This window comes from Crinia signifera, chromosome 11 (assembly GCF_055691185.1).
Source record: "Crinia signifera chromosome 11, ASM5569118v1, whole genome shotgun sequence".
NCBI lineage: Eukaryota > Metazoa > Chordata > Amphibia > Anura > Myobatrachidae > Crinia > Crinia signifera.
This window is the reverse complement of record NC_139227.1, coordinates 16,622,138-16,636,286: the sequence shown is the minus strand read 5'-3', so window position 1 is coordinate 16,636,286 and position 14,149 is coordinate 16,622,138. Positions and strand designations below refer to the sequence as shown.

Below are 14,149 nucleotides of genomic sequence, written 5' to 3'. Positions count from 1 at the left end.
TATTGCAGTGTAAAAATAAAGCAGTCAGTATTTTCTCTGCACAGAAACAAAATTACTCACCCAAATCTAATTCTCTCTGCACATGTTACATCTGCCCCCCCTGCAGTGCACATGGTTTTGTCCATCTAAGAAGGATTTTGTCAGAAAGAATGAACCAAAATAAGGCCCTTAATCCCTACTGTATTGTTCTATGTATTGTATTGCAGCTGAGAACAATAGGCCTTAGTGAGCCATGACTCACCATAGCTATCCAGAGATGGCTAATTGAAGAAGGCTCCATTTGTACATGAATATAAGTAAAAAATTATATATTTGACAGACCCTTCCACTAGTCTGCAATCTGTGTTTTTTCTGGCAACAAAACTCCCAGTTACCACCCCAAAACGCTGAAAAAATAAAAATGGTTTATTGATTTATCATCGGCATGGAGACAATAAAAATGACTGGAAATCACACAATTTATCATCACACTGATGATAAATTAATAAACCATTTGAATTTTTTCCACCTCTCTCTTGCACCATTTAATACAATCCACATTTCATTTACTACTAGGGGTCTATCAGTGAGAGACCCCAAAGTAAAGGCAGCACGGTCAATTTCACTCATATCACCTTTTTAAACAAAACATTCAAGGAAGGACATACATTTAGGGAGCGCACACTACAAACACATACCACATCCTGGTAAGTCATGCCCAGCCCAGCCACCCCATCCATGCCGCATTTATTTCATTTACTTACATGTTGTGGGTAAAGAAGCCTCCACTTTTGTGCCACTGCTACAGCGCTACCTACAGTATGACACGTGGTGGCCAGCACTTAAGTAACACGTCACGCGCTGTGATGTTGTCCGTATAAGCCTTCCCACACGCACACACACATGATGTGAGTGACAGTAACGGCGTGTGGATTAGGGTGTGGCTGTGCACACCTGACTCACCACGTGTGCACACCTATGGGGACAGATATGGAGAGAGATGGCGGAAAGATGTGGGGAGAGGGGAACAGTTGCTGGGTAGAGAGGAATAGCGGGGAAAGATGATGGGCGCCAAACAGTGAGGACAGATGCCAGGCAGAGATGGAGTACAGATGATGGGCAGGGAGAGGGAGACAGATGATGGGCAGAGAGAGTGGTGGAGGCAGACGATAAACAGGAAGAGGGAGGACAGATGCTGGGCAGGGAGAGGATGGCAGATAATGGGGGGGGGACATATAATGGTCAGGGAGAGGGGGACAGTTGCTGGGTAGAGGGGGCAGATGGTGGGGAAATGGACAGATGCTAGGCAGAGAGGAATATGGGGAAAGATGATGGGCACCAAAATGGGGGGACAGGTGCCAGACAGAGAGGGTTTACAGATTATGGGCAGGGAGAGGGGGACAGATGATGGGCAGAGAGAAGGAGGAGGCAGATGATAAGCAGTGATAGGGAAGACAGGTGCTGGGCAGGGAGAGGATGGCAGATACTGGGCAGGGAGGGGGTGGGACAGATGATGGTCAGGGAAAGGGGGGCAGATACTAGGCAGGGAAAGGGGGACATATGGTGGGCAGGAGGGGGGACATGAAAGATGCTGGGAAGGGAGAGGAAGGCAGATACTGGGCAGAGAGGGGGTGGGACAGATGGTGGGCATGGAAAGGAAGGCAGATACTGGGCAAGGAGGGGACGGGATAGATGATGAGGAGAGAGAGAGAGACAGAGAGAGAAGCTGCAGGGAGAGGCAGGAGCTACAGATACAGAGGGGATAATTACAGAGGACATCAGGCTATGAAATCCTCTGTTTCAGGCATCAAAGGACCATTGTATAATTTCCTCCAATCAGGGGAGCTCCTTATCATCATGTGCCATGTTCCTCCAACCACAGTTCGGCACATGCTAAGATCAGGGGGGAGGAGCTCAGCACCGCTGTGAGGAAGGTCCAGGAACTTCCCCTGCTGCTGCTGCTCTCTGCTTCAACATCCGATGTAAAGAGGCCACACACAGAGCGATTTTGTGCTACTTTCTAAGTAATCCGACCCGAGAGATTAATTATCTCCTGCTCACTAAGTCAGTGCATGCAGTCAAAAACTAACCAAATTGCTTAACAAGTGACTGTAAATCTCTCTGTGTGTACAGAATGAGCGATAGTGATCGCAATCTTTCATCTGAACCACTACCTGGCCTTTTATTTGCTTTAGCAAATCGCTTAGCACAAATCTCTGCATGTGTATGTGCTCCCGAAATACCCTACCCTAAATAGCTTATCAAAATTGTTTAGCACACATCTCTTCGTGTGTATACCCCTTAAGTCCTGTCTCCCCTCTGCTGACTGTCATACACTGACAGCGGCAGCCCCTTACACGATTCATGCACACAGAGTCGCAGAGCAGGGAAAGTGCCTATACAGTAAGGCGCCTCTACTGATCAGGTAGCGCCGGTCCTGCAAACAGTATATATTTACAAATATATGTAACTGAGATCTCTGCATTTCTACTATTATATAGGAGGCAAACGTAATTTACCAGTCCATCATAGTGTGCTGGGGGGGATTACTGGTTTGTTCATGTTTAGATAAGCCCCTCTCTTGCCCCTCTCTTGCAAGGACCTGTGCTGGACCTGTACTGGACCAATACATTGAATTGTTTAACTTGCCATTTGTGTGTTTAATAGAACCTGATAATGGTATAATTAAAGTATATTAAAATCACTACCAGGAATTTACTGAAACTTTGATTGCGTCCAATAATACTCTCCCATTTGTTGCCATTTCAGATGTCTATATTCAGTGGACATGAGCTGGTGAGTGCTGTAAGAAGCGTCTCTGCATCAGTAATGCAGGAGGTGTCGCAGTGCTATGACAATAACATGGAGATCCTGGCAATGGTTGGGGCCGGATATGTGGTATGGAAAAGTCTGAAGCTCCTGTCTGGGTTCTATAGCCTGGTGCAGCAGCAGCTACGCCATCACCTGTTCAGCAACGCCAGCACTATAAGGCAATATGGAGAGTGGGCTGTTGTCACCGGTGAGTGGTAATGATGTGATAGAGAATGACATCAGTGCAACATGGTTTTATCCATTTGTTAAAAAATTAGCTTTGCGATCAGGTCTGAATAACCCTATAGTCTTGTGCGGTAGCAAATCTACCCTTGAGCAGCACCTATATTATAAGGAATTGGTGTATTCTGGGTCACCTCAGTCTGGCTCTGCTTGTCTCAACCCAACCCTTCTGCTGCTCGGAGTTCTGTCCAACTACAACCCCGTTCTATGTCCACTTTAACTCACCACTTTGCTGCTCTGTCTCATCCAACCCCTTCTCCATCCCACTCCCACACTTACCCCATTCCCGGTAGGTCCTCCTCTTCGATCGTGTCTATCTCATATAAATATTGATAAATGCATGTTGGAGATGCAACAAACTTTAGCAGATAACTATATACATTTTATATGAAAACACAAGGTTTGGTAACTGGTAAGGTTTGGGTAACTGGTAAGGTTGGGTAACTGGTAAGGTTTGGTAACTGGTAAGGTTGGGTAACTGGTAAGGTTTAGTAACTGGTAAGGTTGGGTAACTGGTAAGGTTTGGTAACTGGTAAGGTTTGGGTAACTGGTAAGGTTGGGTAACTGGTAAGGTTTAGTAACTGGTAAGGTTGGGTAACTGGTAAGGTTTGGTAACTGGTAAGGTTTAGTAACTGGTAAGGTTGGGTAACTGGTAAGGTTTGGGTAACTGATAAGGTTGGGTAACTGCAAAGGTCTGGGAACTGGTAAGGTTGGGTAACTGGTAAGGTTGGATAACTGGTAAGGTTGGGTAACTGGTAAGGTTGGGTAACTGGTAAGGTTGGGTAACTGGAAAGGTCTGGGAACTGGTAAGGTTGGGTAACTGGTAAGGTTAGATAACTGCTAAGGTTGGGTAACTGGTAAGCTTTGGTAACTGGTAAGGTTGGGTAACTGGTAAGGTTTGGTAACTGGTAAGGTTGGGTAACTGCAAAGGTTGGGTAACTGGTAAGGTTGTGTAACTGGAAAGGTCTGGGAACTGGTAAGGTTGGGTAACTGGTAAGGTTGGATAACTGCTAAGGTTGGGTAACTGGTAAGCTTTGGTAAGTGGTAAGGTTGGGTAACTGGTAAGGTTGGGTAACTGGTAAGGTTTGGTAACTTGTAAGGTTGGGTAACTGGTAAGGTTTGGTAACTGGTAAGGTTGGGTAACTGGTAAGGTTTGTTAACTGGTAAGGTTGGGTAAATGGAAAGGTTGGGTAACTGATAAGGTTGGGTAACTGGTAAGCTTTGGTAACTGGTAATGTTGGGTAACTGGTAAGGTTGGGTAACTGGAAAGGTTGGGTAACTGGTAAGGTTTGGAATAAAGACAGCAAGCCTAGGACCTGGCCTGTTACAAGTAACAGAGCTTGTTCCCTTGTTTAATGTCCTCTATAATACTATCTCATAGGGGGTTATTCACCTGCAAACAGGTGAATAACCCCCGCCATGTGTAAGCCTGCAAAAATCTTGCAAAAATATAGTGGTCAGTGATTAAAAAAGATGCTGGATTTTATCGCAAGATGTCTTTGCGCCTGCACAATACAAGCCGTACACATGCACATTCGTTCTCTTATCACCTAGCCTGCGCAGTCGCAGACGTGCGTTCAGGTCTGAGTAACCCCCTTAGTGAGGAAGTTGGGTCAAATATGTAATTGTTTTTCAAAAATATTTATAATATTCACACTTTCATTAAAAGTTTTAATAGTATATTATATTTCTACCCCAGGATCCACAGATGGTATCGGTAAAGCATACGCGGAGGAGCTGGCGAGTTACGGTGTGAACATCGTCCTTCTAGGCCGTAACACTGAGAAGCTCCAAAATGTGTCTGAGGCAATAACAGCGACCTATGGCGTGAAAACTCGTTTCATAGTGGCTGATTTCAGCAAGGGCCGTGAAGTGTTTCCTGCCATTAAGGAGGCGCTTAGAGACGTGGATGTCGGCATTTTGGTTAACAATGCCGGAGTACTTTATGACTACCCTACATACCTTACTGAGGTACCGGAGGATAAAAGTCTGGAGATTATCAATGTCAACATTTCTGCAGCAGTTATGATGGTATATGTAGTGCTTCCGGGCATGGTACAGCGCAAGAGAGGTGCCATTATCAATGTGGCCTCGGCAACATATTACAAGCCCGTTCCTCTTATGACTGTGTATGCTGCCACCAAGGTAAAACCATTTTTCATTTCCCATATATTTCCGTTATTCCTCTTTTCTTCCATAATGAGATTGTCCTATGATTGGTCTAGCAGTAGTCCTTGTATTCCGGCTTCCTTGTAGTCTTAAGGCCGCCATACACTATGCGATTTGGCCCCGATTTCACCCGATCCAGATGGATCGGGCTGTGAAATCGGAGCAAATCGCAGGTTTTGACACCCGGTCCGACCCGATGCGCGGTCCCGTGCGCATCGGGTCAGAGTCGGGACGTCGGACCGGCTGCACATAAGATAAATCTTATGTGCAGCCGTGGGGACTCTCAGGACGCCGGCGAGGGAGGGGGGCGGGAGACGCCGGCGAGGGAGGGGGGCGGCAGGGGGAGCCGGAGCAGGGAGCTGTCATGCTCCGTCCGGGTAGGGGGGGGACACGCCGCTAGTAGTGCGGACGCTGCAGGGGACACAGGCGGCAGTGACATAGAGCCGGGCGGGGGGAGCCGGGAGCTGTCAGCACTGAAAAAAAAAAAAGCCCATACAATGAATGGGCAGCCTGTGATTAGCTGAGCGCTCTCTCAGCCTGTCAGCAATTGGCTGAGAGAGTGCTCAGCCAATCACAGGCTGCCCATTCATTGTATGGGGTTTTTTCAGTACCGACAGCTCCCGGCTCTATGTTACTGCCGCCTGTGTCCCCCGCAGTGTCCGCACTACTAGCAGCGTGCGTCCGTCCCCCCAGCCGCCTTGCAGCATCCCCCGCCCGCCACCTCGATGTCCCCGGCCCCCCTGCTCGCTCCACATTGCAGCTCCCCGGGAGTTGCAAATGATGATGCGATGTATCATTTGCAAAACTTGGCACATCCCGGGGAGCTGCAGGGGGAAATCAGGTCCGACTTGTCCTTAGGACAAGTCGGACTAATGTATGGGGGCCTTTACATACAGTATATATTCTTCATAGCACTCACAAGATCAGCCTGCTCTGCTTCGGCACTGTCCATACTTGGCACAGGTATTAGAACAATCTCCTTTTTCGCAGTAGTTTAGAGTAAATTCAGGGGGCAGTGGCACTGTAATCCATTGATATAGTGAAGGGGGTTAAAAAATCCAACAATGGAGCTTATGAAAGGAGCTGAGCTGTCAAACTTTAACTGTCATCCTAACGTAAGGAAGGGACTAATTCAGAGCTGATCGCAGTACAAATTTGTTCTCAAAATGGGCAAAACCACATGCACTGCAGGGGGGCAAATGTACGGCGCTGCGAAACACTTGTGGCGCCTTATAAATAACATTATAATAATAATAATAAAATGTGCAGAGAGAATTAGATCTTTTTTTTTTCTGTACAGGGTAAATACTGGCTGCATTATTTTTACACTGCAATTTAGACTTCTGTTTCAACACACCCCACCCAAATCTAAGGGATACATTTACTAAGATCAGCTTATATCTATTATCATCTAGAAGGTGTTAAATAAAGAAGTAGATTCTGATTGGCTGCTATGGGCGCTCTATATATATATTCTCAATAGAACGCCCATCTTAGTAAATTTACCCCTAACTCTCTCTGCACATGTTACATTTGCCCCACTTGCGGTGCACATGGTTTTGCCCCTTTTGAGAACAAATTTGCCCTGTCTGGTTTAGGGCCGAAATCCCCTCTTCAGCTACACCCTGATAACAGCCAGAACTAGTGTCAGATTTGACTTATATGCTGCAGTCCATGAATTCCAGGTAAAGGGGTGTGCTATGATGCTCTGACAGTTGGGATTCCGGCATCGGATTTCAGACCGCTGATACTCCGACGGGGTCAAGCGTTAAAAATGCCCTTTTTATTCGTGGACCCAAATAAGGGAGAATAGCCCCTGTCAGTTGGGATCCCCACTGTCGAGCATCTAACAGTCGGTATTCGTATGTTGCTGTACTGACCGTTAGAATCCGGACTGTTGGAGCGTCATCCAGCACCCAGGCAAACGAAGGCTACCCCTGCATGTTGTAAATCACTGCCAGAAATAGGCAGGTCAATGCTCTTGGCTATGACACCAAATGTAATATGTCCCAATTTAGCAAAAGTGTTGATCTTTCTGGAATTTGAAAATCGCTAATTTTTGGTCTGGGACAAGACCAACCAGATATTAATTTTCTTTATTCCTTAAATCCCTCTGCAAAATCTCAGACACATCTGCTCTTTCTCTAATTCTAGACCTACAGTTTTACATTTGACCTCATGACACTAGAATATGTTGGTGGAGAGTTAGATTTGTTTCCATCTGAATATTGTAATAATTACTCTGTGTACTCTGTCTACACGGAAAAGTTTGAGGCCATCAGTATTTTTCACCCAACAGACTCAGTAATGTAATTACACCCTCTCCTGTTTTTTTTCACAGTCTTTTCTGGATCGTTTCACTAGAGCGTTGCAGTATGAATATTCCCCCAAAGGGATATTTATACAGAGCCTGACACCATTTTTTGTGGTTACAAAAATGGTAGAGTTTTCTGATTTCCTTCAAAAAAAGTCCTTGTTTGCTCCACTTGCTAAAGATTACGCACACAGTGCCGTGCGAACCATAGGGAGGTCGCTGAGGACCACCGGACACTGGTCTCACGCCATCCAGGTAAGCCCAGCACATGGGAAAGAGCAACATGCTGGGAATATGAGTGTCAGTGGGTCATAACATACAGCTCGTAACTCACATAACATAGACGAGCGCTAAAAAGTGAACACCTGAAAAATAAATCATATTTGTGTGAATTTTTTTTTTTATAAAATATAACATTTTTACATTCCTGCACGCACCCTACACAGCGGGTGGGGAGCGGAAAAGGGTGGGGGGGCCCCGGGCAGCCCCATTAGCATATAGGAACCCCAGAATTTCATGGGCGTTCCCATGAGAATGCTGGGCGCTATCAGGCTAATGAGGCCGTGACAGACATGCGGTATGCGGGCAGCTGACATCACCGGATGTCCTCGCACAGGGCGTCCACAGCTTAGAGTCACTATATAGGTGTCTCTGAACTGCGAGCGCTGGAGAAATCATTCCGGGGCGGCCGGCACTGCGGGCGGCGTCTGATGGACTCGCCATGTTGCGAAATTCACAGCTTTGCGAGTCAATCATAAAGGAAAACAAAGAAAGGATGTCCTGTGTCGGTGCACCAAGATAGGAATAAGAATAAAATCTAACTTTTATTATTGCATTTAAAAACTGCGAGATAAAAACATTCAATTACAGACAGGGGTGGGATGTGACACTCTTTAAAACTAAGGTGGCAGGCTGATGTTTGTAGTGGAGTATAGTATATGTACTGTTTTCACTTAGAACCATGTGCTAGTGGTCCGTACAGAGGTTAATCTGTTCGGGCCAAGTGCTGGTAATGGTGACACGAGCGGGTTGGTCAACCTCTTTATTGGGTGCTCTGTTATCCAGAATATCGCTAGTATCAGTTAGTTTAGAAGCGAAATGTGAGGACGTGCTGGCACAGCTGGTAGGGGTTGGTATTCACTAGGAATGTTAGGCCAGTGTTAGGCCAGTGAAATTCCTTCCGTAACCACCGTCCTTAGTGCTAAACGCCCCCTGTGAGCACACTCAGTCTGATCGCAACTATTGCTCCCATAGGCTGCAACGCTTGCCTAGTTAGGGAGTCTGTGTGCTGTTCTGGAGTGCCCCAGGATTATTTCACTGTGCCAGTCCAGTGGAGTCGCCTCCAAAAGGACCTAGCTGGTGGCAGTGAAAGCCCTTAGAAGGGTTAAGGCGATAGCGCACAGGTTCAACAATAAATACATTAATATGAAAATAAACAAACAACTACAATCATCTGCCCGCGCACCGCTAGCCAGCACGCGCTTCGCAGATTTCAGCTTCCTCAGGGCCAGTCAATCATAATAAGGTCCCATGTCTTAGACTGTCCACTGTGTAGGTCTTCTTCCGATCGGCTGTTTTTGCCTTGATGACATCACCAGGCTGAGCATACGGGTGCGGGTATGGCTCTCAATGCATCCAGTGTGTATCGTGCCTCGCTGGGCACTTTGTCAAGGATATTTTATTAACTGTTTATTGCACAAATGCAATTTATTTTTCAGGTGTTCACTCATAATTTTTTGGCGCTTTTCTTCTATTTCATCTGTACTTTTCCCAATATAGAGCTGCTTTTATCACACGCGGTACAAATCGATAATTATAAGCTTCCAACTCAGCGCCCAGCGGTACAAAGCAGCCAATATATGAAATTGAAATTGGATACAGAAAAGAGGTAAAATGGGAACAGTCCTTAATTGAGGAAGATATTAATAAACAATTAACACATTTAATAAAAAAAATAACAACCTGTATTTATTTGCTGCGATAGTAGATATTAAAATATTATACGTAATATGTTCAATTCAAACATATAAATTACAACAACAACAACAACAAAAACCATTACATTGCATAAATTCACATTGTACCTCTATCTGGCCAGAAGAGTGTAAAAAATATTTGGTAATTGATTTGCAGGCGTTCCCATGTGCCTTCACAGATCCTTCAGGCTGCCATGAATATTTGCGACAGCCTGTAGCCCTTGCTGGTAGGATCGCATACGGTACATTGGGGCAGATGTATTAAGCCTTAACAAGAGATAAATTAAAGGGAGAAAAAGAGAGATAAACATCCAGCCAATCACCTGCCAACTGCCATGTTACAGCCTGTGTTTGAAGAAAGTCAGTAAGGAGCTGATTGGCTGGATGTTTATCTCTCTTTATCACACTTGCATTTATCTCTTATTAAGCCTTAATACATCTTCCCCCACATACAATGCATCATATACAATCCTGCCCCCCCAGGAGCCACCGGGTGAGTTGGCGCGGACCGTGCGGTATCTCATGCGAGTCATTGCATGTGATATCTCGCCCTAGGGCATTTAGAGAAATCTTGTTCCTGTAGAGACCTCCTAGATGTGTAAGTATTAGTTGTAATGGTACTATGGCCTGGAAATGTATCTTTCCACTCACAATCTTAGGTACCCAATGTATTTGCCTCCTTTGCTAAAATCACAGTTCTGAGGTCTGGTTCAGGCTTCCAAAATGATGCGGCCGAGTGCAAATAATGGCAGGAGATGAGGTGCAACCTGCAACGCATTTCAATGGTACAGTATTTATGGAAAAGCTGCAGTGGCAAACGCAGGATTTTCAGAAGGGGGTTTCCAGAGGGGCGGAGCAAAGCACGGAGATGGACACTTAGGTGACCCAGTATATGCCGGGTCAGCTAAAGTATTATAGATAGACCAAATGTTTATAAATAATAATAATAATAATGAAAAAAATATATATATACATATATACATATAAATATATATATATATATATATATACATACAGGGGCGTCAACAGCAGTGTAGACCCCTGGGCATAGCAATGTATTGGGGCACCTACCGATCCTCCAGCGGTAGGGGTGGAGGAAGCTTTGATGTCCCGCGGGTGGTAGGGGGTATTATATCAACCGCTCAGCATGTAGGGCCTGGATCAGTAATTTCCACTAATTACCCCTTTACTGAACAGATGGTGGGAGATGAGGTGGGAGAAGAAGTCATTGGGCTGAATAAAGGGGCCCTGATACATAACTTCCAGGGTGGTAGAGGATGTTTAATATGCAGAGGAGGGGTGTATAGTGGAGTGGGCCTATTATTCATAATTTTCTGGTGGGAGGACAGCTTGCTTGACTGCAGATATCTCCAGTTCCCAGAAATAGATTTCTTAGATTTTAATGGAATTAAAAACTAGAGAATCCCACCTACCAAATGGTATTGGGGACTAGGGGATCAAGGTTCAGGAGGCAGAGCAATCTGCCAACGAGAATATAAAACTACATACCAGGTGTGTGGAGCTGGAGCAGTAACCAGCTGCTGGAAGGCTGATATCTCTGGTTTTGGGATCAGTAGAGACAAGCTACTAGTGTCTTTCAAAGAGGGAGAGTCCCATCTTTTGGAATATACCCTCAGAAAAACTCTATGCCAGACAGAACCTGAAATATCTGACTGGGAAGAGCAATTAACAGGCTTGGATGGGGACCACTGCTTTGAAGTCAGATATCTCCGGTTCCCAAGGGCCGATTTTTAAAATTCTTGTACCCATGGAAAGAGGGGACCCTCAGCTTTAAGCCTAGGCTGTATACCAGGAAAACATGGCAGTAGTTGTACCTCATATCCTGCCATCATCATTTTCAGCTACTGGAATAATTGGATTTCCGGCATGGGCAGGTGTCTGGTATAAAGGAAGTTGGCTTCAATAGCAACCGAGTGAAACTGCTTTCAAGCATGGTGCATGGGTTATATTAGAGACAATGCATTTAAAACTGTACAAAGTTTGGGACAGAGGGAGTCTATTAAAAATGCACTTGTAATTTAAGAAAAGAATGGTGGTCATAATATATAAAATAGTTTTAATTAAATTATAATATTAAGGAAAAAAACAACATCACATGTGATTTTAAGGAACATTATCTATTTTTAGATGACTATAGGACACTGGATGCCAGAATGTCTCTGGATGAGTCTGTGGGGTTACCTTAATGGCTGTATCCGAAGCCAGTACTTATCAAGAAGGAAACATCAATGAGAACAAAATACAGTCTCTTTTTTTCCAGCACCACTGTAATCCTTAAGAAAATATTATTTGACATTCATTAGCTTTGTCATGTTCTGTTTACTGAGAAAGTGTTTTCATAATAAAAATATTAACTTTAAACTTGTTAATCATCTATATATACAGTACAGATGGAGCGCACTTCATCTAGTGGGGGACTGGCGGCCAGATCGCCAGCCGCCGGCGGGGACGCGCGCGCATCCCTACAGCTAAACTCAACACTGGTCCCTGCCGTCTCGCTGCCGCTCCCGCCCCTTGCCCCCACCAGCAAATCCAAAAATAATTATTCTTGTGCTGATGTACAACATATTAGATCATAATAATTAAGAAATCCCAAGTCAGCCAGTTGGATCTTGCTTTTCCAATTTCACAGAGGTGATTTCCCTCTGACCACTAATTGTTGTGTTTTTCTGTCATGTTTGACGAAACGCGTTGAACCCAGCATCTTTTTGATGTACTTACTGTCTATTCATATGAGTTCACTTCTGACGGACTTTTGTCTACATACAAGGACACTGAAGCTGTCATACAGATGGAACGCCTCTCAGCCATCGCCGGGGATTGCCGGAATGTCCCCCCTAGCAATCGTTGGCGGAGAGGCGCTCCATCTGACTTGGATGCGCGAGTGTCTCACAAGCACGCGTGTTCCAGTTTTTGGGCGGTGGGAAATGCGAACCCTGCCCGTCTCCGCTTCAGGGAGATGGTCAGGCTTAACAAACTTCATCAGGGGTAAATTGTAAGGTGAAATGCATCTTGTAGGGGGCATTAGCAGAGCTGTTTATGAATTATGCCTGGTAAGTACTGAACATGGAATTATTTACATACAGTATAATAGAGCTGATAAATCTCCAACCAATCAGCTCCTACCTATAATTTTTTCAAACAGAGCTTGTGACATGGCAGTTAGGAGCTGGTTGTTTATCACTCTCCATTTTATCACTTTTCAAGCTTAGTACATCTGGCCCAGTAATTGCACAAGCTATTGTGCACAACAGGATGGAAATCTACAATAATCTTAAAAGAGCACAAATTAAGAAACCCTTTAATTCTGTACATAGATTGCTTAGTATCAGGCCTAGTCCTCTGGAGAGAAGATGCTCATACCAAGAGAGTATTTCGGAAACCAACAGCCTCGCTCCATTTTTAGCTTCATGCTTTCGACGATCCTTATATTAAGGAGTAGTGTGCGGTCAGGAATTGGATCCCTCTGTGTCTGCCTGCTGGCTGTCTATTGTCTCACAGGTTTCCGCTAACACCTGTCGGATTAATGCCGCTGCTACCTTCAGATGAACACTGATGTCTATTGGCAGCACAGGTAGCTCCCAGTGGATTGCTGGTCAGGCAAAATCATGCAGAAATGCTGATGATGTATACCCTCCAACATGACCCATTCCATTAGGTACAAAATTCTCTGTTTCTGGACTTCCTTACCAGTGGCAGTTGCAGAGGTGAGGCTGCAGCACAGTCCAATATTCAAAAAGGGGAGCCACACCTACTGCCAACATCACTGTCCTGGACTCACTGGCAGTTGATGTGACCCCCTCTTAATTTTGGACTGTGCTGGAGCCCCACCTCTGTAACTGCCACTGGCAGGGAAGTCCAGGAACAGAGCATTTTGAACCTAAAGGAATGGGTCATGTTGGAGGATATGATGATGTTGCAGACCAAATGGGAAGTGACGCAACAGGGTTTATTTCCATGGCAACGGGAGGCTTATTCCACCATTGGGAAACGTCATCTTCTTCTGCCATTACCAATATTTTCCAGTACACCCAACTGGTCCGCAGTGTACCCCCAGGGGTACAAGTACTCCAGTTTGGGAACTACTGCTCTAGCTGATGCTGACAGGACAGAGGTTTGGTACAATACTGCCTCTCTGTGCAAAAATAAATGGGAACACCTACAAACTATTATATAGATGGAACTATGTACCCTCTTGGCTCAGTAAAATATTCCCTGGATAATATGATAGATGTTGGAGAGGATGTGACATTGAGGGCTCATCCCTACATATATGGTGGTCATGCCCTAAGATAGCCAGTCTATGGAAAGAAGTCATCAATTACATTGTAACACACCCATTCCATATGACCCCAAGTTGTTTTTCCTTCCACTAAGCCTTCCGTGTCCAACAAAACATACGACATGTGATCTCAGTGACTACCTGCCAGATAGCGATAGGAAACAATTAGCTGCCCCCTCTATTCTATCTATAATATCCTGCATTTGGTATGTTTCCCGCATGAAATGCATGATAAGCATCCTTAAAATCTCTTCTAAACCGTTCCACAAAATACGGAGCCTGTGGCTATCCTTTCAGCAAATCCGTTTGTTTCCTTATGTGACAGGCCCTTTAATTAAATTCTCGTCTTAATCT

General features: G+C 45.1%; 1 protein-coding gene across 1 annotated transcript; it reads left to right on the top strand.

Moving 5' to 3' along the window:
* Positions 1 to 2,758: 2,758 nt before the first annotated feature.
* On the top strand, positions 2,759 to 13,062 carry LOC146045028 (inactive hydroxysteroid dehydrogenase-like protein 1). The gene is made up of 4 exons (XM_083163727.1): positions 2,759 to 2,998; positions 4,733 to 5,178; positions 7,544 to 7,771; positions 13,015 to 13,062. Exons 1-4 carry the CDS (start codon positions 2,809 to 2,811, stop codon positions 13,060 to 13,062), a joined length of 912 nt encoding a protein of 303 aa, XP_083019853.1. The 5' UTR covers positions 2,759 to 2,808.
* The last annotated feature ends 1,087 nt before the right edge of the window (positions 13,063 to 14,149 follow it).

Bases quoted from the DNA above. Each gene is read 5' to 3' on its own strand.
- LOC146045028 (XM_083163727.1), top strand. From the start codon at position 2,809: ATGCAGGAGGTGTCGCAGTGCTATGACAATAACATGGAGATCCTGGCA. The intron at 2,999-4,732 runs GTGAGTGGTAAT...TTTCTACCCCAG, and splicing joins AGAGTGGGCTGTTGTCACCG to GATCCACAGATGGTATCGGT. The intron at 5,179-7,543 runs GTAAAACCATTT...TTTTTTTCACAG, and splicing joins CTGTGTATGCTGCCACCAAG to TCTTTTCTGGATCGTTTCAC.